At 36.5% G+C, this 19,765-nt stretch overlaps 1 protein-coding gene across 3 annotated transcripts in view; it reads left to right on the forward strand.

The window, feature by feature from the left end:
- LOC128867190 (uncharacterized) overlaps nt 1-19,765 on the forward strand; it is a 67,842-nt gene continuing 48,077 nt past the window's right edge. Inside the window, exons 1-2 of one of the 3 annotated variants that reach the window (XM_054108291.1) lie at nt 1-120; nt 248-323. In XM_054108291.1, coding sequence (XP_053964266.1) covers nt 58-120; nt 248-323 — 139 coding nt within the window. In that variant the 5' untranslated portion in view covers nt 1-57. Of the gene's footprint in view, nt 121-247; nt 324-6,977; nt 7,129-7,208; nt 7,309-14,746; nt 14,910-14,994; nt 15,095-19,765 lie in introns of those variants that run through there. The other 2 variants (XM_054108290.1, XM_054108289.1) reach the window with 2 other exon arrangements.

The following is a 19,765-nucleotide window of genomic DNA, read 5'->3' on the forward strand; positions in this document are numbered from 1 at the left end:
GTTTAGTATATTTGTAGCAGTTCAGTTGTATTGTTCAAACAAATCGGTATTGGAATAATGGCCATGATAGATATTTTCTATTATTTTATTATGATTGTCTCGATGTTGGTGCTCCTTAGGGTAAGTAGCCTGTATACATATGTAGTTAATACAAAATATATGTACATATGTATGCGCGTAAGTCATTATTTCTATTGGAAGTTATCATTATTTTATTACTGGTTTCCCTCCTTTTATGGTATTCCAGCTGCTTGTTAAAGCATTCACATTAGCACCGGAAGCGCGACCACCGCCAAGGCATCGAAATGGGCTAGTGGTAACAGGTGAGTACGTACACAGTGTAGAGTCAGTAACTTAATAATCAGCTGCGAGCGAATTAAATTTCAAGCGGCTTTACAAAATTTCTATTATATAGATGAGTTTAATTATTGAAAAATAGAAGCTTCTTGCCAAAATATACGTAAAAAAACCGCGCCGACGATGTGTTAACAACGAAGTTAATCAATCGGTATAAAATTTGAGAAGCGATTGAGATTTCTCACAAATGAATTTTGTCGCAAATGCAGTAAGGTAGGGAGGTAAAACGCGACGAGCATTGGCCTCTTGCCTAAACAATGATATGGCTATTGCAAGTAGCAATAAAACTTTGCTCAACTAGACTTCAATGATATTTACGTTTCATCAATGGAATAGGAATACACATGGGGTCACCAGAAGAATTAACCATAGGATCTAAGTATGCTACTCAATACCCTTGAAGCCCAAAATAAACTTTTTGTTGGAATTTATGCTCGATTGGAAATTATGCTCGAAAATCCAGAACTACCGGGAGATATTCAAAATAGCGCGCTAGGGAAAGGGAAAGAAATTTCAAAACAAGAAAATAATTATCACGTGGCGAGCACGAGACAACTTCAATAAATCAATCATTGTCTATTTATTATTGCGTCTGAGAAAAAGTGTGGTGACGTTAGATTTTCAACGAGATTTGTTTACATTTGGAGGTGATTTTTTTAACTTTGATAATGTTTTGGGATAACAGTTTTGATACAAAAATAAGAATTGAAATGAAAAGTATAACATATGATTAGAAAAGCAATAGCAAAAAAATCGACACCTGTTTTTCATGGTATACAAAACTGCTGTCATCATTTGACAACTAAAATACGGAGGGCTCATCATGCAAGAAAAAAGGGAATTCCGTTTCTACTTTTGTTTTTAGACGCAGTGTCTTTTACAGCAAGAATAGGTGTGGTGTATCAAATTCAGTTCATTCAGTCTATGATATTAAAATCATACGTACTAGATTTTCGTTAAAAGATAAAAGCAAAATTTCGCTTTTATGTTTTTTTTTGGGGTAAAACGTTTGGATCGAAACTAGCAGTTTACATTTTCATAACAAAGTAAGAAATGCAGTTAATCTGTAATTGCAACTTTTGATCTTCTGTAAATATATTTCCTAACTTTTTAAATTTAAACCTTAGGTCATCCTACTTTATACAGCAATAATTCGGAATTCAATTTAATATTGCTTTATTCCATGCTTTATTACCTTATCACTGTACATTTCGTTTTCATTCATATAACAAATATTTTGTTTACACGTAGCAATAAGGTTTTTATTTAAGCAGCAAACAAATTTTTACTTTTATTTTTGGTCGAAAAAATATTACCTAAAATGACGATGTGTAATATCGGTTAAAATTAGCTCAAAAGGGCTAAACTATTAAAAATTAGTCTACTGTTACAATTCGCGCTTGGGCCAATTTTTATCGTTTTTCGCCTTTTTAGTTCTTTTAACTTTTTTTTTTTGATCGGTAGTTGGCTTTACTAACAGTCATAAAAGGTACATTGAAACATTTCTGCTCAAAAATCCCTGGGCAATCAATCAATCCAGAGACAAGACATAACGAGAATAGTAAGATGGTATCGCAACAGAGAAATTGAAAGGCTTAAGGGCGAGATCGCCAAATGTCTGTTGTACTTTCCGAGTGTAGGGATCATTAAAACGAGAAGCCTGAGTCGAAAACTACTTATACATTCACCTGGGTCGACAACTTATGTTTATATTAAAAAAATATATATGTACATATATGTATATGCATTAATTAGTCCTTTATTTCATATACAAAATAAAAAAATACTCAATACAAAATATATTCAAACAAATAACTATTGATTGATACTTTACTACAGCAAAAACAAAAATCGTAATCTGGCTGATTCAGTTGCGAAAGTTAAAATTGTTTTCCATATTTTCCCAGTTGTAAACATTTGGCATTTGAATTTGAGATTTTATTTTTATTATTTAATGGACTATGAATAAGTTCGTGCGGTTTTTTTTCGAAATTTGAAACTTTATTGACGTAAAATGGTTACAAATTTAATATTCAAAATATTGTCCATCGCTTACTACTACTTTTTCCCATCTTTCTGGCAATTCACGGATTCCCTTTGTGAAAAATTCGGTCGGTTTTGCCGCAATCCACGAATCGATCCATTTTTTGACTTCATCGTAATTACGGAAGTGCTGGTCAGCCAGGCCATGTTGCATCGATCGGAAGAGATAGTAATCGGATGGCGCAAGGTCTGGACTATACAGCGGGTGGGGTAGGACATCCCATTTGAGCGTTTCTAAGTATGTTTTGACCACTTGTGCAACATGTGGCCGAGCATTGTCATGTTGCAAAATAACTTTGTCGTGTCTATCGGCGTATTGCGGCCGTTTTTCTCGCAGTGCTCGGCTCAAACGCATCAATTGTCGTCGGTAGACATCCCCCGTAATCGTTTCATTCGGTTTCAGTAGCTCATAATACACAACACCCAGCTAGTCCCACCAGATACACAGCATAACCTTCAGGCCATGAATATTCTGCGCCGACGTCGATGTTGAAGCATGGCCAGGGTATCCATACGTTGCCCGACGTTTTGGATTGTCGTAATGGACCCACTTTTCATCGCCAGTCACAATTCGATGCAAAAAACCCTTTCTTTTGTGCCGTTGAAGCAGTTGTTCGCATGCCATAAAACGGCGTTCAACGTCTCTTGGCTTCAATTCATACGGCACCCAATGGCCTACTTTTCGGATCATTCCCATGGCTTTTAAACGTTTGGAAATGGTTGATTGATCAACTCCCAAAGTTTTTGCAACCTCTTCTTGCGTTTGAGCCGGATCTTGATCGAGCAATTCCTCCAATTCGGTATCCATGAACTTTGGCGGCGCACCCTCGCGTTCTTCGTCTTCCAAGCCAAAATCACCACTTTTAAAGCGTGCAAACCACTTCTGGCACGTTCGCTCAGATAGAGCATGCTCACCATAAACTTCCACCAAGATACGATGACTTTCGGCTGCTTTTTTCTTCATATTAAAATAATGAAGAAGAATTCCCCGCAAAAACACATTATTTGGCACGAAATTCGACATTTTCAAGTGTGGTAAAAATATTGTTGTTTACGCTTCAAATAAAAAACTTATACTGACGTTTGTGCCTTACGACAGTAGCTCTCCAATGAATGTTTGGAAATGTGGATCGATGGAATAATAATCAAGTTACGCCATCTGTTGTAAAACCGCACGAGAGGGAATTTTTGAGAGAGGGAATTTCATTGTCAAATCCATGATTCAATGATAAAGGGTTTGTTCAGTAAGCAGCTTTCTAACGGGTGATTTTTTAGCTATTATCTTTTTAAACAGTTGGTTTAAACAGCTGACGCACGTTTCGTGTTTTGTTTCACTGTCAAACATCTTCAACGTTTGCAAATCATTGATTTTTATTATAAAAATGCGTCTTCTGTTAAGAAAGTTTAAAGTCGAAAAATTGTGCTCAGCGACGAAGCTCATTTTTGGATCAATGGGTACGTAAATAAGCAGAATTGTCGATTTTGGAGTGAAGATCAGCCAGAAGAATTGCAAGAGCTACCAATGTATCCAAAAAAGGTCACAGTTTGGTGCGGCTTATGGGCTGGAGGTATCATTGGACCGTACTTCTTCAAAGATGCTGCGAATCGTAACCTAACTGCGAATGGTTAGCGCTACCGTGAAATTATATCCAACTTTTTTTTGCCCAAAATGCAAGAGCTTGACTTGCATGACATGTGGTTTCAGCAAGACGGTGCCACATGCCACACAGCACGCGTAACAATGGCAACAAGTCCAGAGGCGAGTTCGGTGAACATTTTATTTCACGTTCGGGACCTGTCAATTGGCCACCCATCGCACGATTGCGATATAACGCCTTTAGATTATTTTTTGTGGGGCTATGTTAAAGCTCATGTCTATTCAGACAAGCCTGCTTCAATTAACGCATTGGAAGACAACATTAAAGCATTTATATGTATGTGAGATACCGGCCGAAACATTGGAAATAGTATGCAAAAATTGGACTTAGCGGATGGACCATTTGAAGCGCAGTCGCGGTAAACATTTGCATGAAATAATCTTCAAACATTAAATTATATGGACTGTACTATCGATTTAAACAAAAACTTCATGGATTTTTCTGAATTTTACGTGTTTTTTTTTTGAAAAACTTTCCTATAGCTCTTAAAAAATCCCCCTTTAGTTCCCTCTAGATATATCGGCTCCCTTAGCAAGACGCTGGGTTGCTAGCTCTAGAAAATTTTGAGTAAAAGTGGAGGAAAAGTAAAATTTGTAGAAAAAACAATTCATTTTCAAAATGGTCTGCTTATGAGCAACAACCCGCTAAAGAGTACATACCGCTTCAGTCAGGACATGATAGAGTAATTGAGGCAATCCGAGATCGATAAATGGAGAATTTAAAAAGCTTTATTTCATATGATGTGGTGATTTAGAAGAAATTCATGTTTTGCAAAGAGCATTTCCCAAAGAGTTTCGACAGGGAGAATAATAGGATAGTGTCGACGCAATCGATAACATTGCAGATCTCATTGTAAGAAAGGTGATATTGACGGAACTTGTTTCCAATGGATGGATGAAGTGCCCAGAGGAGGCTTGGCGAAGTACAGTACCAGCATACAAAAGCTCCTCATAAAAACCATCTGCCTTTCGGGTTCGGCTCAAAACTGCAAACTTGGCGAAACTTTGCAACTTCGCGATCGGATTTAAATTTAAAAATTAATTCACAAAATAAAATCTTGGATTAAGTGAAATAATTTCTTGTTTTAATATCAGACTTGGCAGACTTCCATCTTTCAGTGGAAATAGCCAGCAAAGAAAACTAAATCAATATCCGGAATATGATAATTTGCCAAAACATTATTTTATGGATAGAAAAATATCCATTAGCTAGTTAAGAACAATTGTGTTCGCATCAGATCATCCTTTAACGCTAAAAAACGTTTCCCCACCATGTTCCCAAACCAATTAAAAACCTCATTGCCTATCAATATTATATGGTATTTTATAGTACCTTAACTCCATAGCTTAACAGCTCAACATATGACAAAAGAAGTGGAAAACTAAAATCGCCTATATTTGCAAAACTGCCGAATATTGAAGTGAGGGCAAAGTCAAAGTTTTAAGTTTCGATCTCATCGGTACATTGCTTAAAACTGGACTGCAAAGTTCTTGCTGAAATCTCCGATAAACAAAAAATCAAACTGATATAAACTTAGTAAATTTATATTATTTTAATAACCCGTTTGCTTCTTCTACAGTACAGTAAGTATAAGAAATATAGTAAGATCGTTTAAATATAGTTAGTTGAAAAAAGTATAAGCAAGAGATTAACCTCGATGCTGGTGTTGTAACAGCATAAACATCCCCCATACAACATCCCCCATACATGTACGGGGAATGTTGCTGGAGTGACAGTCCTTGGCCGGATATAAATGCACGTCGTTCCGGTAACGTAGAACCGACTGTCTTGGGAACGATCAGCTTTTTTGCTTCAATATCTTTAAATTTTGGAAAACAATATTTGCGTACTCCACATATAATTTAAAGTCCAACTTTTTTTTCAAAATATACCGAGTGTCCACGAACGACTTCATAACTTTACAAGCAAAGTCGGACTTAAAGGCATACGCGGCCAATTTACCTTTTTTGGGTTTTTATAGTGCAAAAACTAAATTTTTAAAAGCAATATTATAGAATTTTTGCCAGAAAATGCGGCAGTTTAAAATTTCTTAACCATTTTCTATCCAACAGTGGCCCTACCCTTTTTATTCTATTTGTATTATATAATATCTGGTGGCAGCCCGGAAACTGACGTCACGTACAAGGAATGACTTTTTTGTATGACATGTAGACTGAAAACAGATATGTAGGTCATCATGACAATATGAAAGCCTTATACTCGTACCCGTACTCGAACTTATAGATAATACCGGCAGTTAATACAACTGTTAACAGTTACTACCATACCAAGAGTGATCTCCTAACTACACTTGGATGTGTCATTTTCATATGTGTACGGCAAATGAATGAACATTAGGTCGGAGCGAGCCCCATACGATTGAAAATATTATACTTTGCAATACTCCTCCGGGGCCTAGTTTGAAAGCCTACTTTTTTTATAGCTAGTCCTAAACACTAGGTCAAGGGGTTTTTCGCAATTCTTTATTACAATTCTAAAGACAGAAATGAAGAGTGAAGTTGTATTTAATGGCGGAGAAATTAAGTTAAATGAGCTTAGCAGGTTAAGGAGACATTCTAGGATATTTTAAGGATAAAAATGATCAAACCTTAGAATCGAGTAGTAAAAAAGGGACTTATGCAGAAAACTCGATTTGGGCTGTTAGAACTCACCAATGACAATAATGTCCTCAAAATCTTCTTAAAGTAAGTTTTTTAAAGAGGGACCCACTCTAATGTACATACATAGGCATATACACAATTAGAGCAAATTCTCGGATCTCACAGAATACTTAACGCTCAGTCTTTTTTATCTCACTGCTAGCGCGCTCCTAAAGCTTCAGAGCTTTCGTTAAGCAATGATAAGATAAAAAACGTTCGCATTATTGTCATTCAAGTTATTAATTGGCAAATACTTTTGATACGATATTGTTGAGAGACGCGCCGTATTTAATCAAGTGTTTAATAATTGAAAAATCAATAAATTAAATTACAGATATTAATTTGAGGAATTAAAAATGTATTTTTCGGACGTTATCTATTTATCTTTTTTGATGATTTTACTATTTATCGTAAGTAAGAATGCCGAGTTTCGCAGTGCTATTCATGAAGTTTTTGACATGTGCTAAATTCACTTTCGTTCAACATTAAGATAATCTATAAGGGGTTTAAGCATCAAGCGAAGAACGAGGTTAGCAATCTTTATGGAATGTCAACTACCAGAAGGCAAAGGCGACGTATGACTGTTACAGGTTAGTTTTGAAATTTAAATTAAGTGACTAATACGACAATTAAAGGAAATAGAGAGCTCGTAAATGAAAATAAAGATATAAACAGAGACGATTTTTTGTTGTCCTTTCAATCAATTTAGCGTCTAATTAAAATTGTGTACTTTGCATCTTCATAATCGAGTTTGTTGTTGTTTGAACTTCACTCTGAAAACGTTTTTGCTTCATTTCTAAGCCCTTATAATATATTGAACATAATTAAAATTAATACCTACATATGCTGAACGGTTTTTAAATAAAGCTAACATATCTCTCAACAACAGTAAAAATCGCAGGTCGGGTTGAAATTTATGGAGAAAGGATTTTAAAGTTGAGCGATTCCATTTCAAGTGATCCAAGAATTTTTTAAAGGAAAATATTAGGCCAGTGTTGATGTTATGGGTTCACGGTACGGGAACCGTCTGAGTCTCTTCTTTGGGACGGTCAGTTTCCCCGTCTTTCTCAAATGATTGGCTCGGACGGTTCCTGCAGCTACCGTCCCTTGATGTCCGTTGTGATTGTATCTGCTTATTTTCCTTACGATGCTCTGGAAGGGCCACCCCCTGGGAAGGCCACTAGTCTCGCGAGGTTCTGTGAGCGCCGCAATCTGGGCCTTATCCTATGTTGCGAGGCTAATGCCCAGCATACAATCTGGGGCAGCAGCAAGTGCAATGGACGGGGCTTTCGGCTATTCGAATTTATCGCGTCCTCTTGCCTAGACATACATATCAAGGGCACACAGCCTACATTTGCAACTACTAGAAGGCAGGTGGTGATTGATCTCACCCTATCAAACTCAAAACTTGGGTGGTCAATCAAAAACTGGAGAGGCCTTGCCGAAGATTCATGCTCAGACCACGGGTGCATTGAGTTTCAGTGTGGCGAGGAGGCACAAATGCCATTGCCCTCTAGAAACCCCAGAAAAAAGACTGGCAAAAGTTTAGGGAGCGTTGTGGGATATTGACGTGACGCCACAAAGTGGGACGCCACCCTCTCGTGGGAGTCAGGAGGACCTTATCGAGACGACAACACACTGTGGCCATTTGTTGCGTCGGAGCTTTTCCGACTACTTCAGGCCCGGCATTAGATGCTCTAACTAGTCTACCACCACTTGATGCTTTCATCCAAGGAGAGATCTTAGAGGCCATCTGCAGGCTGGCACCGCCCCTGTCCAGCATTGAAAAACAGAGAAGGCATAAACTTCGATTCAACGATTCTCTCCATGCCCCTTGATTCCATGCCATCAAGAGTCGTAATTGAAAAGAGATACAGTGTGGTGCTACCAGAGGCTTAATTGTGGTCAAACTCTGAAAATCAGCCCGGCAAACACTGTTTTCGTATTTCCAGCGGGACAAAATTGCACTTTGCTCTTGAAATGCATGAATCTACGTTTAAAACGGAGGTGTATGCTGTTCAAGAAGCGATGAACTTTGTTGTGGAAAACAGATGGAGAGGCAGATATACATATGTGTCTGCAGCGGCAACCAAGCTGCGCTCATGGCCTTAGACAGCTCCCCAACCACATCAGGAGTAGTCGAGTCCTGTAAATCCAGGCTAAAATATGTCGGTAGACATAATAGCTTGATGCTAACATGGGTCCCGGGACACGTGGGTATCGTGGGTAACGAGAAATCTGACTCTTTAGCCAGAATGGGCTCTGAGGCCAACCTTTTTGGCCCGGAGCACTTTCTGCAACTCACTTCTGCAACCATCAAAGCCACGGTTAGCAAACGGGTTACTCCAACCCACAAGCGAGCTTGGCAGGCTGAGAGAGGATGCAGATGGACAAAACTGATGTTACCTGTCATGTCCGACCGACTGTCGCAGTTTCTCCTGTCACTAAGCAGAGGGGACTGTAGGAGGCTGGTTGGACTGATGACGGGTCACTTTCTATGGAAAAAGTACATTGAAATGGTAGGCATCTCAGACAGTGTACTTTGCCCAGCATGTGGAGAGGCCGTTGAGAAGGCGGACCACTTTCTGTGCGTCTGTCCCGCATTCGCCCGAATCAGGCTTGAGGTCTTTGACACAAGATCTCCTCAGATTTCTTCGGAGGTCGGGTAGATTTAAAGAGTATTAAAAAGAGAATCCGAGTGCAGCCCAATGGATTTAATTGTGTCTGAGTGCTGCACTTGTCCGTCCCGGCAAAAAAAAAAAAAAAAATCAAACCCAACCACTCAGAGTCCTAGTTACATTACAATTAAAATAAGATAGTTAATAAGTTTAAGTATAAAATAAAATATAGACAATTAACAGCTACTGAAATTTATTTCGCAAAGCAACGAAATAGCTCTCTTTTGAAATCCAAAACAAGATTGTTCAATAAGTTTTACGGTTCGATAAGAAAACAAGATTTTTTTGATTTGAAATACACTTTATTATTCAGTATAGTATCCCTGAGCATCAATACACTTGTTCCAACGAGATTCCAATTTCTGAATTCCATCTCTGATGTGAGAATGTTGAAGGGCTGCAAAATATGCTCCCACAGCTGTTATGACCTCATCATTTGATGGACAACACTTTCCACGCATACATTTTTTTAGATCTGGCAACAGATAGAAGTCACTAGGATGCTCAAAGTATTCGAACTTTCTTCTTCTTTATTTGCATGTTCGTTTTCGAACGTAAGGGGTCGTAGTTTACCTTCCAGTATGAGTTGCAACATTTTATGCTTGCGGTTTCGTAGTACATGCCTTAAGTAAGCTGTCTTCCTTCACTTAGGCGCCTATTCCGGTTTATCCGGCGAAAAACTTCACTGTTGGAAGCGTGATAAGTGCATGAGATTTTCAACATTCGCCTGTTATATCCACATTGCCTTCATACATGTTGTTCATGCCAGGCACTTTAAGGGTCCAGATCCCATACCAAAAGTACTGACCACACGAGGCAATTTTATAGTTGCAGAATACTGATCTTGTCATTTCTATTCTTGGCTTAATTTTTTCGGTGCAGTCCCAGTTCTCATTAATCCGACATCTGAATTTGGATACTTTTACTAGGGGTTCACTTTGTATCGATAAGGTAGATTATATATGTAAATATAAATATTTTTGTACATTCAGCAATGAATTTAGTGTTAGTGACGTTCATCTTGAGGCCGTTTTTATTGCTGTATTCCCCAGCCTTGTCCAAAAAGCTTTTGTAAATCTTTTATACTGTCCGCAACAAGTGTTGTGTCATCAGCATGTTGTTAATAATCACACTATTTACTTTTATGCCTTCTTGGGCATTATGAAGTGCTTTCTGAAAAATTGCTTCAGAGTAAATATTGAATAAAAGGGGTGACAATACGTAACCCTATCTAACGCCTTTCAATATTTCAATCTCGGTTGTATTTTCGTTATTTATTCTAACCTCTGCGGTTTGGTTCCAATATAGATTTCTTATACAGTGCAACTTCTTTTCCTCAATGTTAAGGGATCGTACGAGTAATACATTAAATAACTTGTCATGTTGCACTGAATCGAACTTTAATTCATGAATTTTAGCAATTGTCAAAATGCTCTTGTACACAATTTTTGCTTCGAAAACCACTTAGTGGTGGCGGTAAAACAGTCAGTTACATTTTCACATTTTACACGTATTCTTACGCTCTTGCAATCAGTCGTTGTTCAGACGACAACGCAGTAGAGTGAGCAGTGTTTCGTTTAACACAAACATAATGTCTGTGTTTGCCGACCTATGTATGTTGTAAGCAAACCTCTGTCATATCACTTATTACATACGTCCGCAAATCAGCTGAATCCTTCAGCGTCAGTTGAACAAGCAGAAATTATTCACTCAGCAAAATCACGACGGTCAGCAGATTACACCTATTGTCTCATCTGAAACATCTTAAATTGTTTGGTAACAACTCTTTGATGGCTCCTCAAGACTAACCCCAACAGCTAGGCTGCTCCCAGGCATTGAATTGTTTGTTGGCTGGATATTCGTTCCGAAATTCCGCAAAAATATTGAAATCACATAATTTATGGAGTTCCGATATATCTATTCATTTTGAAACCAAATAAATTTTGTAGCTGTCTACTGCCAAATGCAAAAGAAAACACTAAAATTTTATTATCGTTTTCAAATAAGTGGATACTGTTTGAGCCATCTAGTACCAAGTGAGAACCCAAACATTTAGCCACTGACTCGTAATATTTCTAGACTATTCTCTTTGGCCCTTCGTGGATCTCAAATAGCAAAGAATAAATTCATAAAGCACTACTCTCAAGTGGCCTGTTTTACGAATAATTGCTCACCCCACACGACCGCTCTTCGTTAATCAACGCTGCTTCGACTAGCTCTCTGCAACTGTTTCGTTTTTTTTTAACACACTTTTATTAGGTCGGGTTGTATGTATGTATGTATGTATGTATGTATGTATGTATGTATGTAACGGAATCTTTGAGCTTAATTTTCACTGGCTTCTAAAAATCTGATCGACTTGAAATTTTGCACACCTATCAAGGACCGATGACAATGCAATAATTTGATAAAAGTTTTCCATTATCCTTATTAGGATTGCCAGGATTAATATTTTCTTTTTTTTACCTGTGGGCAAAAAGTAAGGTGAATTTGGTTGTAAAATGAAAAATCTTTTTTTATTCTTGTAAATCAGTTTCTCAGGCTCCCTCCACGAAAGAAGTTCTTCATCCCGATTACTTCTTTATCACGACCGATAACTGCATAGCTTTAGACTCACAGTCGATAAGAAAGGAATTAAATATTATATAACACGAATATATCGAATCATTAATTCACTGACTGCAATGATAATAATAATTTTCATTCATAATAAAAAATTGTTTAAAAAAAAAAACTAAAAAACACACTTTTTTGCTAATCGAACTAAAAAGTAGAAAATAAAAAATAGTTTAAAAAACTAAAAAACACGCTTTTATTGCTAATCGAACTAAAAAGTAGAAAATAAATTTTAATGACAAAGAGACCTATAATGAAGTAATAGCGAATCGAAGGATCAGTCATAGTCAACTACCTCAGAACAGAATTATAACAAAAATTAAGCTACAAATAGAATAATTCAAATTCGAGTTAAAAGCGTGGGATGCATTTTGCTTCACTTTCATAACCCTCTGTACATAGGTAGTTGCCAATGGAATGATTGTAATATTTACTATATCAAGCATCCCACGCTTTTAACTCGAATTTGAATTATTCTATTTGTAGCTTAATTTTTGTTATAATTCTGTTCTGAGGTAGTTGACTATGACTGATCGTTCGATTCGCTATTACTTCATTATAGGTCTCTTTGTCATTAAAATTTATTTTCTACTTTTTAGTTCGATTAGCAATAAAAGCGTGTTTTTTAGTTTTTTAAACTATTTTTTATTTCACGTCGTATACATTAGGATGTCAGCATAAGCTGTTCTATTCGCACCATCGTCGTATGCTTCTAGCTCTAACTGCATGCCGGCTGTTCACTCTCTTTCTATTCTACTTTCTTTTGTCGTGGCATTCTAATGTTCAAAATATTGTTGGTCTTTAGACAAATCTATTCAAAGTAGCATTCGAGCAACAACAACATTTTTTAAATTAGAACTGTCAAGGGAAATAGAATAGAACTTTCCACTTCCGTCTTTCCCTTTTTCTGTCACTTCTAAATTAAAGACGAGTTGAAGAAGTAGAAATCCACTCTTCTAATTAGATCAACTTCTATGGATACGCCTTGGTTAATGAATCCGCCTGGGCACAGGTGTAACGTTTATTTCGCTCCTCTTACTCAACGTCTATCAGTCTCATTCATGATTCAATTATACAAGGTTAAGTAAAGTTTGACAACTGATTTCAGATGCTACTTAATCCATTGATGCAATTTGGAAGCAAGGGAAAAAAGGGCATAAGTTTATCCCCTTTCTGAAAATGTAGTAAAAAATTGAAAAAGGTCGTTGTAAGCCATAGAATCATTTTATGTTATTTTATAAGTGGTACTTAATTATTTATATTTTTAACTTAACTATTCCCATGGATTTGTATCATATATATATGTAAATGATTTAAATCAAAATTCGTTTAAATAAAACTACACTTTTCAAATAAAAAAGAATTTACTCTGTTTGCGTAGAAGCGTCAACTAAATGAGGGGCTGTCTCAGGCTCATTCCAACAATGCAAAATTTCGATAAGCATCGGAAGAGCATCACTATACAATTTAGCCTTTTTCCGATCTGGTCCGATCTCGAAATCCTTTGCCAAAAAGTGATACATGCAAACTTTTTCGCCTGGCTTCAACGAAGTGCTGCATGATCTTACCCAATTTTTTCTTTTCACTTCGTCTTTGGGAACATGAACAAACTTAACTTTTTCTTTTGCCCACGTTTCGTGGCACAAAACACAGCTTGGTTTTGGCATATTTCGTCTGTTAAAAGATTCAATCTAAAAATTAATAGTAAAGAAAACACAGGCATTTTTGATAAAATCTTTCCCGAAAATTGTTAAGAAAAATGTAGTGTTTTGAGTGTTTTTCTTTATTGTACTTTAAATATAAACAAAGTATTCTAAAAATCTCAATTTTATTAATTTACTTAAAATGTTATTTCACGAAAAATCTTAAGCTATTAAAAATAAAGCACTTCAAGAAATCTTTTTTTCCCTTTATTTTCTTATTCTTTGGCATTTTTTTTTCTTATAATTTACTTAAATGATTACTAAATATATTAAGCCGATAAAGCAATTTTTTTTTTTGGAATGTCAAACTGCTAAAAACTTTGTAGACCAGAAATATTAATAGCAACCCTCGTATGTTTCTGTGGTCAAAAGATGCTAAGCGTCAGTGTTATTTTTTGTCACAGAAATCATGCTTACGTGGATAAATGCCTGTTATTTAAAACTGGGTTCTTTTTTTTTATGAAACTCAAAGTATTGGTGGCAGCAACGGGCTCTAATCACACCTTTGCATATAAATTTTAAGCAGTTATTAACAAAAATCAGATCGATAATCTGCACCGAAAGACTTACCTAAATGTGGCTATGTGGCAGCTATTTACCAATGTAATTTTCACAATGATTTTCACAGAACTTTCAATAGAATTGAAAGATGCGAAAGTCTAAGCAAAATGGAATAGGCAAAACAGTATTGCCTGCTAACCTTTTCAGCAAAAGTTTTAATTTCTACGCTCTTGAGTACTTTTTCTTTAGAATTTGCTCTGAAATAAAGAGTAGCTTTTCCAAGAGGACAACACGGATTTATTAAGTAGCTTCAAGATGGCTAACACAGGGTGAAAATTAAGCTACTTACATCACCTTTAATTATTGCTTCATGAGTCTCATTCACAATCACCATCCACAATATCATTTTGTTTCGTATTTTTAAACCTTTCAGAAAAGAAAGAAAAAAAATATTGTAAATAAATACTTGTAGATTTGAAAAGTTAAATGCCAAACGTCTATTTCAATTATGGCGTAAATCGAATATCAAAACAAAATTTATATAAAATTTCCAACGTTTAAAAATTCAAATTAGCTACATACATACGTTTTAAATTTGTCTCGTACAATCCAAATCTATTTATTTACAATATGGATGAGCTCACCTATATTTATTCCATATTGGGCCTTTTTGCCCTTGCTTTATTACTAAAAGTACGTATGTAAGTATGTGTGTAGTTCCTATCACTTATCGATTTTGTTAATAAAAATTAAAAAAGGGATCTCATTCTCCTCGTAGTGGATGATAAAACTCTTCTGTACGATGGAAACGCATTTATACTATCAGGTGCGTCGACGTACACATGCGCGTCGCTCTCCGCGATATATACGACAGGCAGGTTAGTGATAAAATTCATATACTCGTACACATAGTATGTCATAAATGTAAAGCACTAGTGGGCGCCAGCAACAGCGTTGGATGTGTGACGTATTTAATGCAGATAAGGAAATTATTTATCTACTTAGTGGGTGGGTTTTGCTTTTAGAATGCATATAAGTATATTTTATATCTTGATTTACTTTATAATGGCGTTCAATCGCAATTGCACAAGTGTAGATAGATAGATAGATAGATAGATTTCCCTCTGCTCATCACAGTGCCTCATCCGTTCCGTTATTCAACTCAAGATACAGCTGGGTTGGATTGAGCGTATGTGCCTTTCTTCTGGCTGCAGTTGACCGAGATGTCTTAACCTTCTACGCACTATAGCACTACATTCAAGGAGAAGGTGCTTTGAAGTCTCCTGCACAAGTAAATGACATTCAAAAATACAAAATCATTTTTTTGCGAAAAAACTTCTAAGCCACATTTTAAAGTAAATTGTAACCTTTGAATCCCTTTTTTCGAATTTCCAAATTTTTTAGTTTTTGCATCCGTGTTTCCATTAAACGAGCGCTATATATGTAGGTATGTACTCGTACCCCGTGTGTGTATATGTACATATGCACTTATTAGCGTTCGTCACACAAAATCTTTACTAGTGATTACTGGGATACTACAAAATATTTAATTCTAAAAATTCGTACATGTTTATTATATTCGCCTGCGTATAAAACGAAAAACATAACCACATTCAGTATTTCACAGATAAAGGCAAGCAATTTCTATTTTTAATAGACGCTTATTTATTTTAAGGTACATCTTATATATAAAATAAAGTCAACTTTTTGTGTGTGTTCGCTAACCGGCCGTGTCTTTGCACCGAATTAAACCAAACTTACACACATTGTTAAGAAGGTATTGAAGATGGTTTACGTATAGTTTGGATACCTATTGGTGGATAGGTAAAATAAGGCACAAATTCTCATCAAAAAAGTATTGGCACAGGTAGCGTAATCAGTTTGCTCTATTGCAGCTGTAACGCGCTAATACTTTGTGGGTCCTCCTTTAGACTGAATAATGGCCTGCAAACGTCCCTCTACTATGATTTGAAGTTTCGGAAGGTGTTTTTTTATTCCATTCAGCAATTATTGCCTCTTTTAGAGAATCCTTTGACGTTATGTAGTGAGATCGTATCTTCTGTTCCAGAAGATGCCACACATGCTCAATAGGATTTAATTCCGACGATTGGGGGGGCTGGGGCGGGTGTTTTAAACTGTTTGCAATGGTATATCAACCACTTCTGCACAATATAAGACGAATATTTTGGGTCATTATGTCCCATTAAGGCCCAGTTTTTCGACACTTGGACTTAAATCTTCTTTAAGAATGTCGCGATACACATGCTTATCCATTGTCTCATCTATGAACACGAGCTTTCCGACACCAGATGCCGCGAAACACCTCCAAACCATCATATTTCCTCCAGCGTGTTTAACTGTTTTGATCAGGTTGTTCTCTTGAAGCTCTTTATTTGGCTTTCGTCAAACCTTTTGTGCTCCATATGACCATCACTAAATATGGTGGTGTTCCAAAAAGCTTTGGGCTTATTTAAATGTTGTTAGGCAAATTCTAGCCTCTTCTGCTTATTTACCTTCGAAATGAAGGGTTTGCGTCGAGGAACCCGGCCATGATACCCAGGCTTATATAGGGTATTCGAACATTTTGCAGGGTCTTGCACAATTTGACAGCCGAAGTTTTTGGATTTTGTGCTCCTGTCATTCGCTTAATTTTTTTGGGCGGCCAGACTTCCTCTCCGGAGCGATTTTGCCAGTATTGCAATAATGCATAACGATGTTTCGAACGCTGGATCATGACTTATCGACAAGTTTGCCCATTTCGCGATAAGATATTTTTTCTAAATACAGTTTTATCATTAATTGACGTAGTTCTGGGAAAATTTCAGCTACATGACCCATTTGGTCTATGTCCGTTGAAATCGAGATCAAAAGTGATTGCGACCGTATGCAAATCCTAAAACATACGAATAAGTAAAAAGCAAGAGTGAAAATAACCGGAGTTTTCTGTTACGACGCCATGAGCATAAGCTTATATAAAGAATGTGCCAATACTTTTTTGATGTGAATTTGTGCCTTATTTTACCTTTCAAGGTTGAGCTTGTAAGCCATGTCGATATTTATTTTTTTTTTTGTTCAGATACCTAAAAAATAAATACATTTAGAAAATACCGTTTTCTATTTTTTTATACTTTCATTAGAAGAAAAGTTATAGCTCTGATAACGTTGATGTGCCAATACTTTTTTGACTCACTGTGTATTTTTTAATCAATTATATATATATACCTATATAATTGGCGCGTACACCCTCTTTGGGTGTTTGGCCGAGCTCCTCCTCCTATTTGTGGTGTGCGTCTTGATGTTGCTCCACAATTGGAGGGACCTACAGTTTCAAGCCGACTCAGAACGGCAGATATTTTTATGAGGAGCTTTTTCATGGCAGAAATAGTTTGGAGGTTTGCCATTGCCTGCCGAGGGGCGACCGCTATTAGAAAAATGTTTTTCTTAATTTTGGTGTTTCACCGAGATTCGAACCTACGTTCTCTCTGTGAATTCCGAATGGTAGTCACGCACCAACCCATTCGGCTACGGCGGCTGAATTTTGCAGTTTTTAAATACATCAGGTAGTAACACCCAGCTAAAATTAGTGTTATACAAACCATATACGAAACATGGCTTCCCAACGGTCTAAAAAGGTTATAAAATCGGGACAGTGATTTTTGAGTGATGCTCTTTTGAAAGAAGTTTCTGAATTTTTAGCGTGTCTCTTAGGCTACCAATCTCCGAACCCCGGATATGTACTTTCAATGTTTTCGATTTGTATTTCGGAAACTGCAGCAACGATAATTGAAGGTTGTGGTACATATAGGGTTTTTCAGTAAGAGCGCTTCAACTTTTGAACTTTTTTGAATAAAACACAAACGGTTTGACTTTTTTAACTAATGTTTTTTTTATTATCGAGTTTGAACATATACATTTAAGTATGAAATTCGATTTCTTTTGCATGACCCCCGCGTGCTCGTTTTACAAAGTCCAATCGTTGAACCCAATTTTCGACCACTCTTTTGCATAAATCGGCCGAAATTCCAGCATTCCAGCAATTTCGCGTTCAATATTGGCTCTGAGCTCACAAATCGTCGCCGGCTTGTTACTGTAGACCAATGACTTCACATAACCCCAAAACGGGACGGCTTGTTAAATGGACCGTAAAATGGCCGTAATGCTCTTAAAGTAGCAGCAACAGAACGATTATTTTCATAAAAAATTTGCACGATTTGCAATCGTTGCTCAAGTGTGTAGCGTTCCATGATGAAATGTATACTAATGAAGTTTACAAATGACAAGGAAAAATAAAAAATATTGCGTCGTTCGCCCTCCCTATCGGAAAAAAGTTGAAGCGCACCTATTGAATAACCCTATACATACCTCTACATCATTGGCCGGTTCGTATTTAATATATGACTTCAAATAAACTTTATAAATTTTTACTGAAATATATTTACTTAAATTCTCCATTTTTATCACCACTTTTATTTAAGAACTTTGATTCAATTCGCAACTTTGAATTCGTGTTTCTTTTTACTTTGCTATCAGCTGTTTTTCTCACTTGCAAATTCTTCAAGTAAAAATTTATCCAGTATAAATTTACAACTCCCCTCATTGTCATTTTGCTCTCTCACTTTCTCCTACATTGCAAGTTTTTTGGATGAACATCAGAACTTGATCATTTGTAAGAATTGTGACAAACTGATGTGTTTTACATTTATCAGTTATTTTTGTATAGTACTCCGGTATTATTTCCGTTCGCTATTTTCGCCCCGCTTTTCACAATGAAGGGACACCTCTGCGCAAAGCCGTTGTCGTTAACGGAAAAGTTTGACTGCTCGTAAGATTTGACTGTAATATGGATTAAGTGAGGGGTTTAAGGTAAATTGTGAAAAAAACACTGCGGAAATTTTAAAAGTATCAAATTCTTATGTTTTGCACAGCAGTTTTTTGGGTAAATGGCTTTTCAGCTATGCCAAAGAAAGAACAAAATATTTCCAATACTCGTAATAGGGACTCCGCTGACTTCAAACGTGGCTGTAGGGACACCGATGATGCACAACACAGTGGGCGAACAAATGAGGCGGTAACACCAGAAAACATCAAAAAAATCCACATTCGTTTTGAATAATCTAAAAGAGAAGTTGTGGAACAACATCAAGACGCACACCTCAAATAGAAGGAGGAGCTCGGCCAAACACCCAAAAAGGGTGTACGCGCCAATTATAATTATATGTATATATATAAGTTGCGTGAGTGTGTTACATACATGTGTTATATATGTACATGTATGTACATGAGTTTATTATATATATATTACTTTTCCAGCTTATCATTTCCACTCCTTAAGATAACGTACAAATGCATGTGTGTATGTATGTATTTTCCTAAATGCAGTTTTCACTTACTAATTTTTAGTGGATTTGAACTTTGCGCTCTTCCTCCCACTGGCTTTGACTTACCGCCAGATAGGAAGAGGACCTTGAAAACTTTACAAAGAAAATAATAGACAACCAATTACGTTTTGCGAAAAAGAAACACAAAATATTAATAAAAACTATTAGAAA

The sequence above is a fragment of the Anastrepha ludens genome, chromosome 6 (assembly GCF_028408465.1).
Source record: "Anastrepha ludens isolate Willacy chromosome 6, idAnaLude1.1, whole genome shotgun sequence".
In the NCBI taxonomy this organism is placed as follows: domain Eukaryota; kingdom Metazoa; phylum Arthropoda; class Insecta; order Diptera; family Tephritidae; genus Anastrepha; species Anastrepha ludens.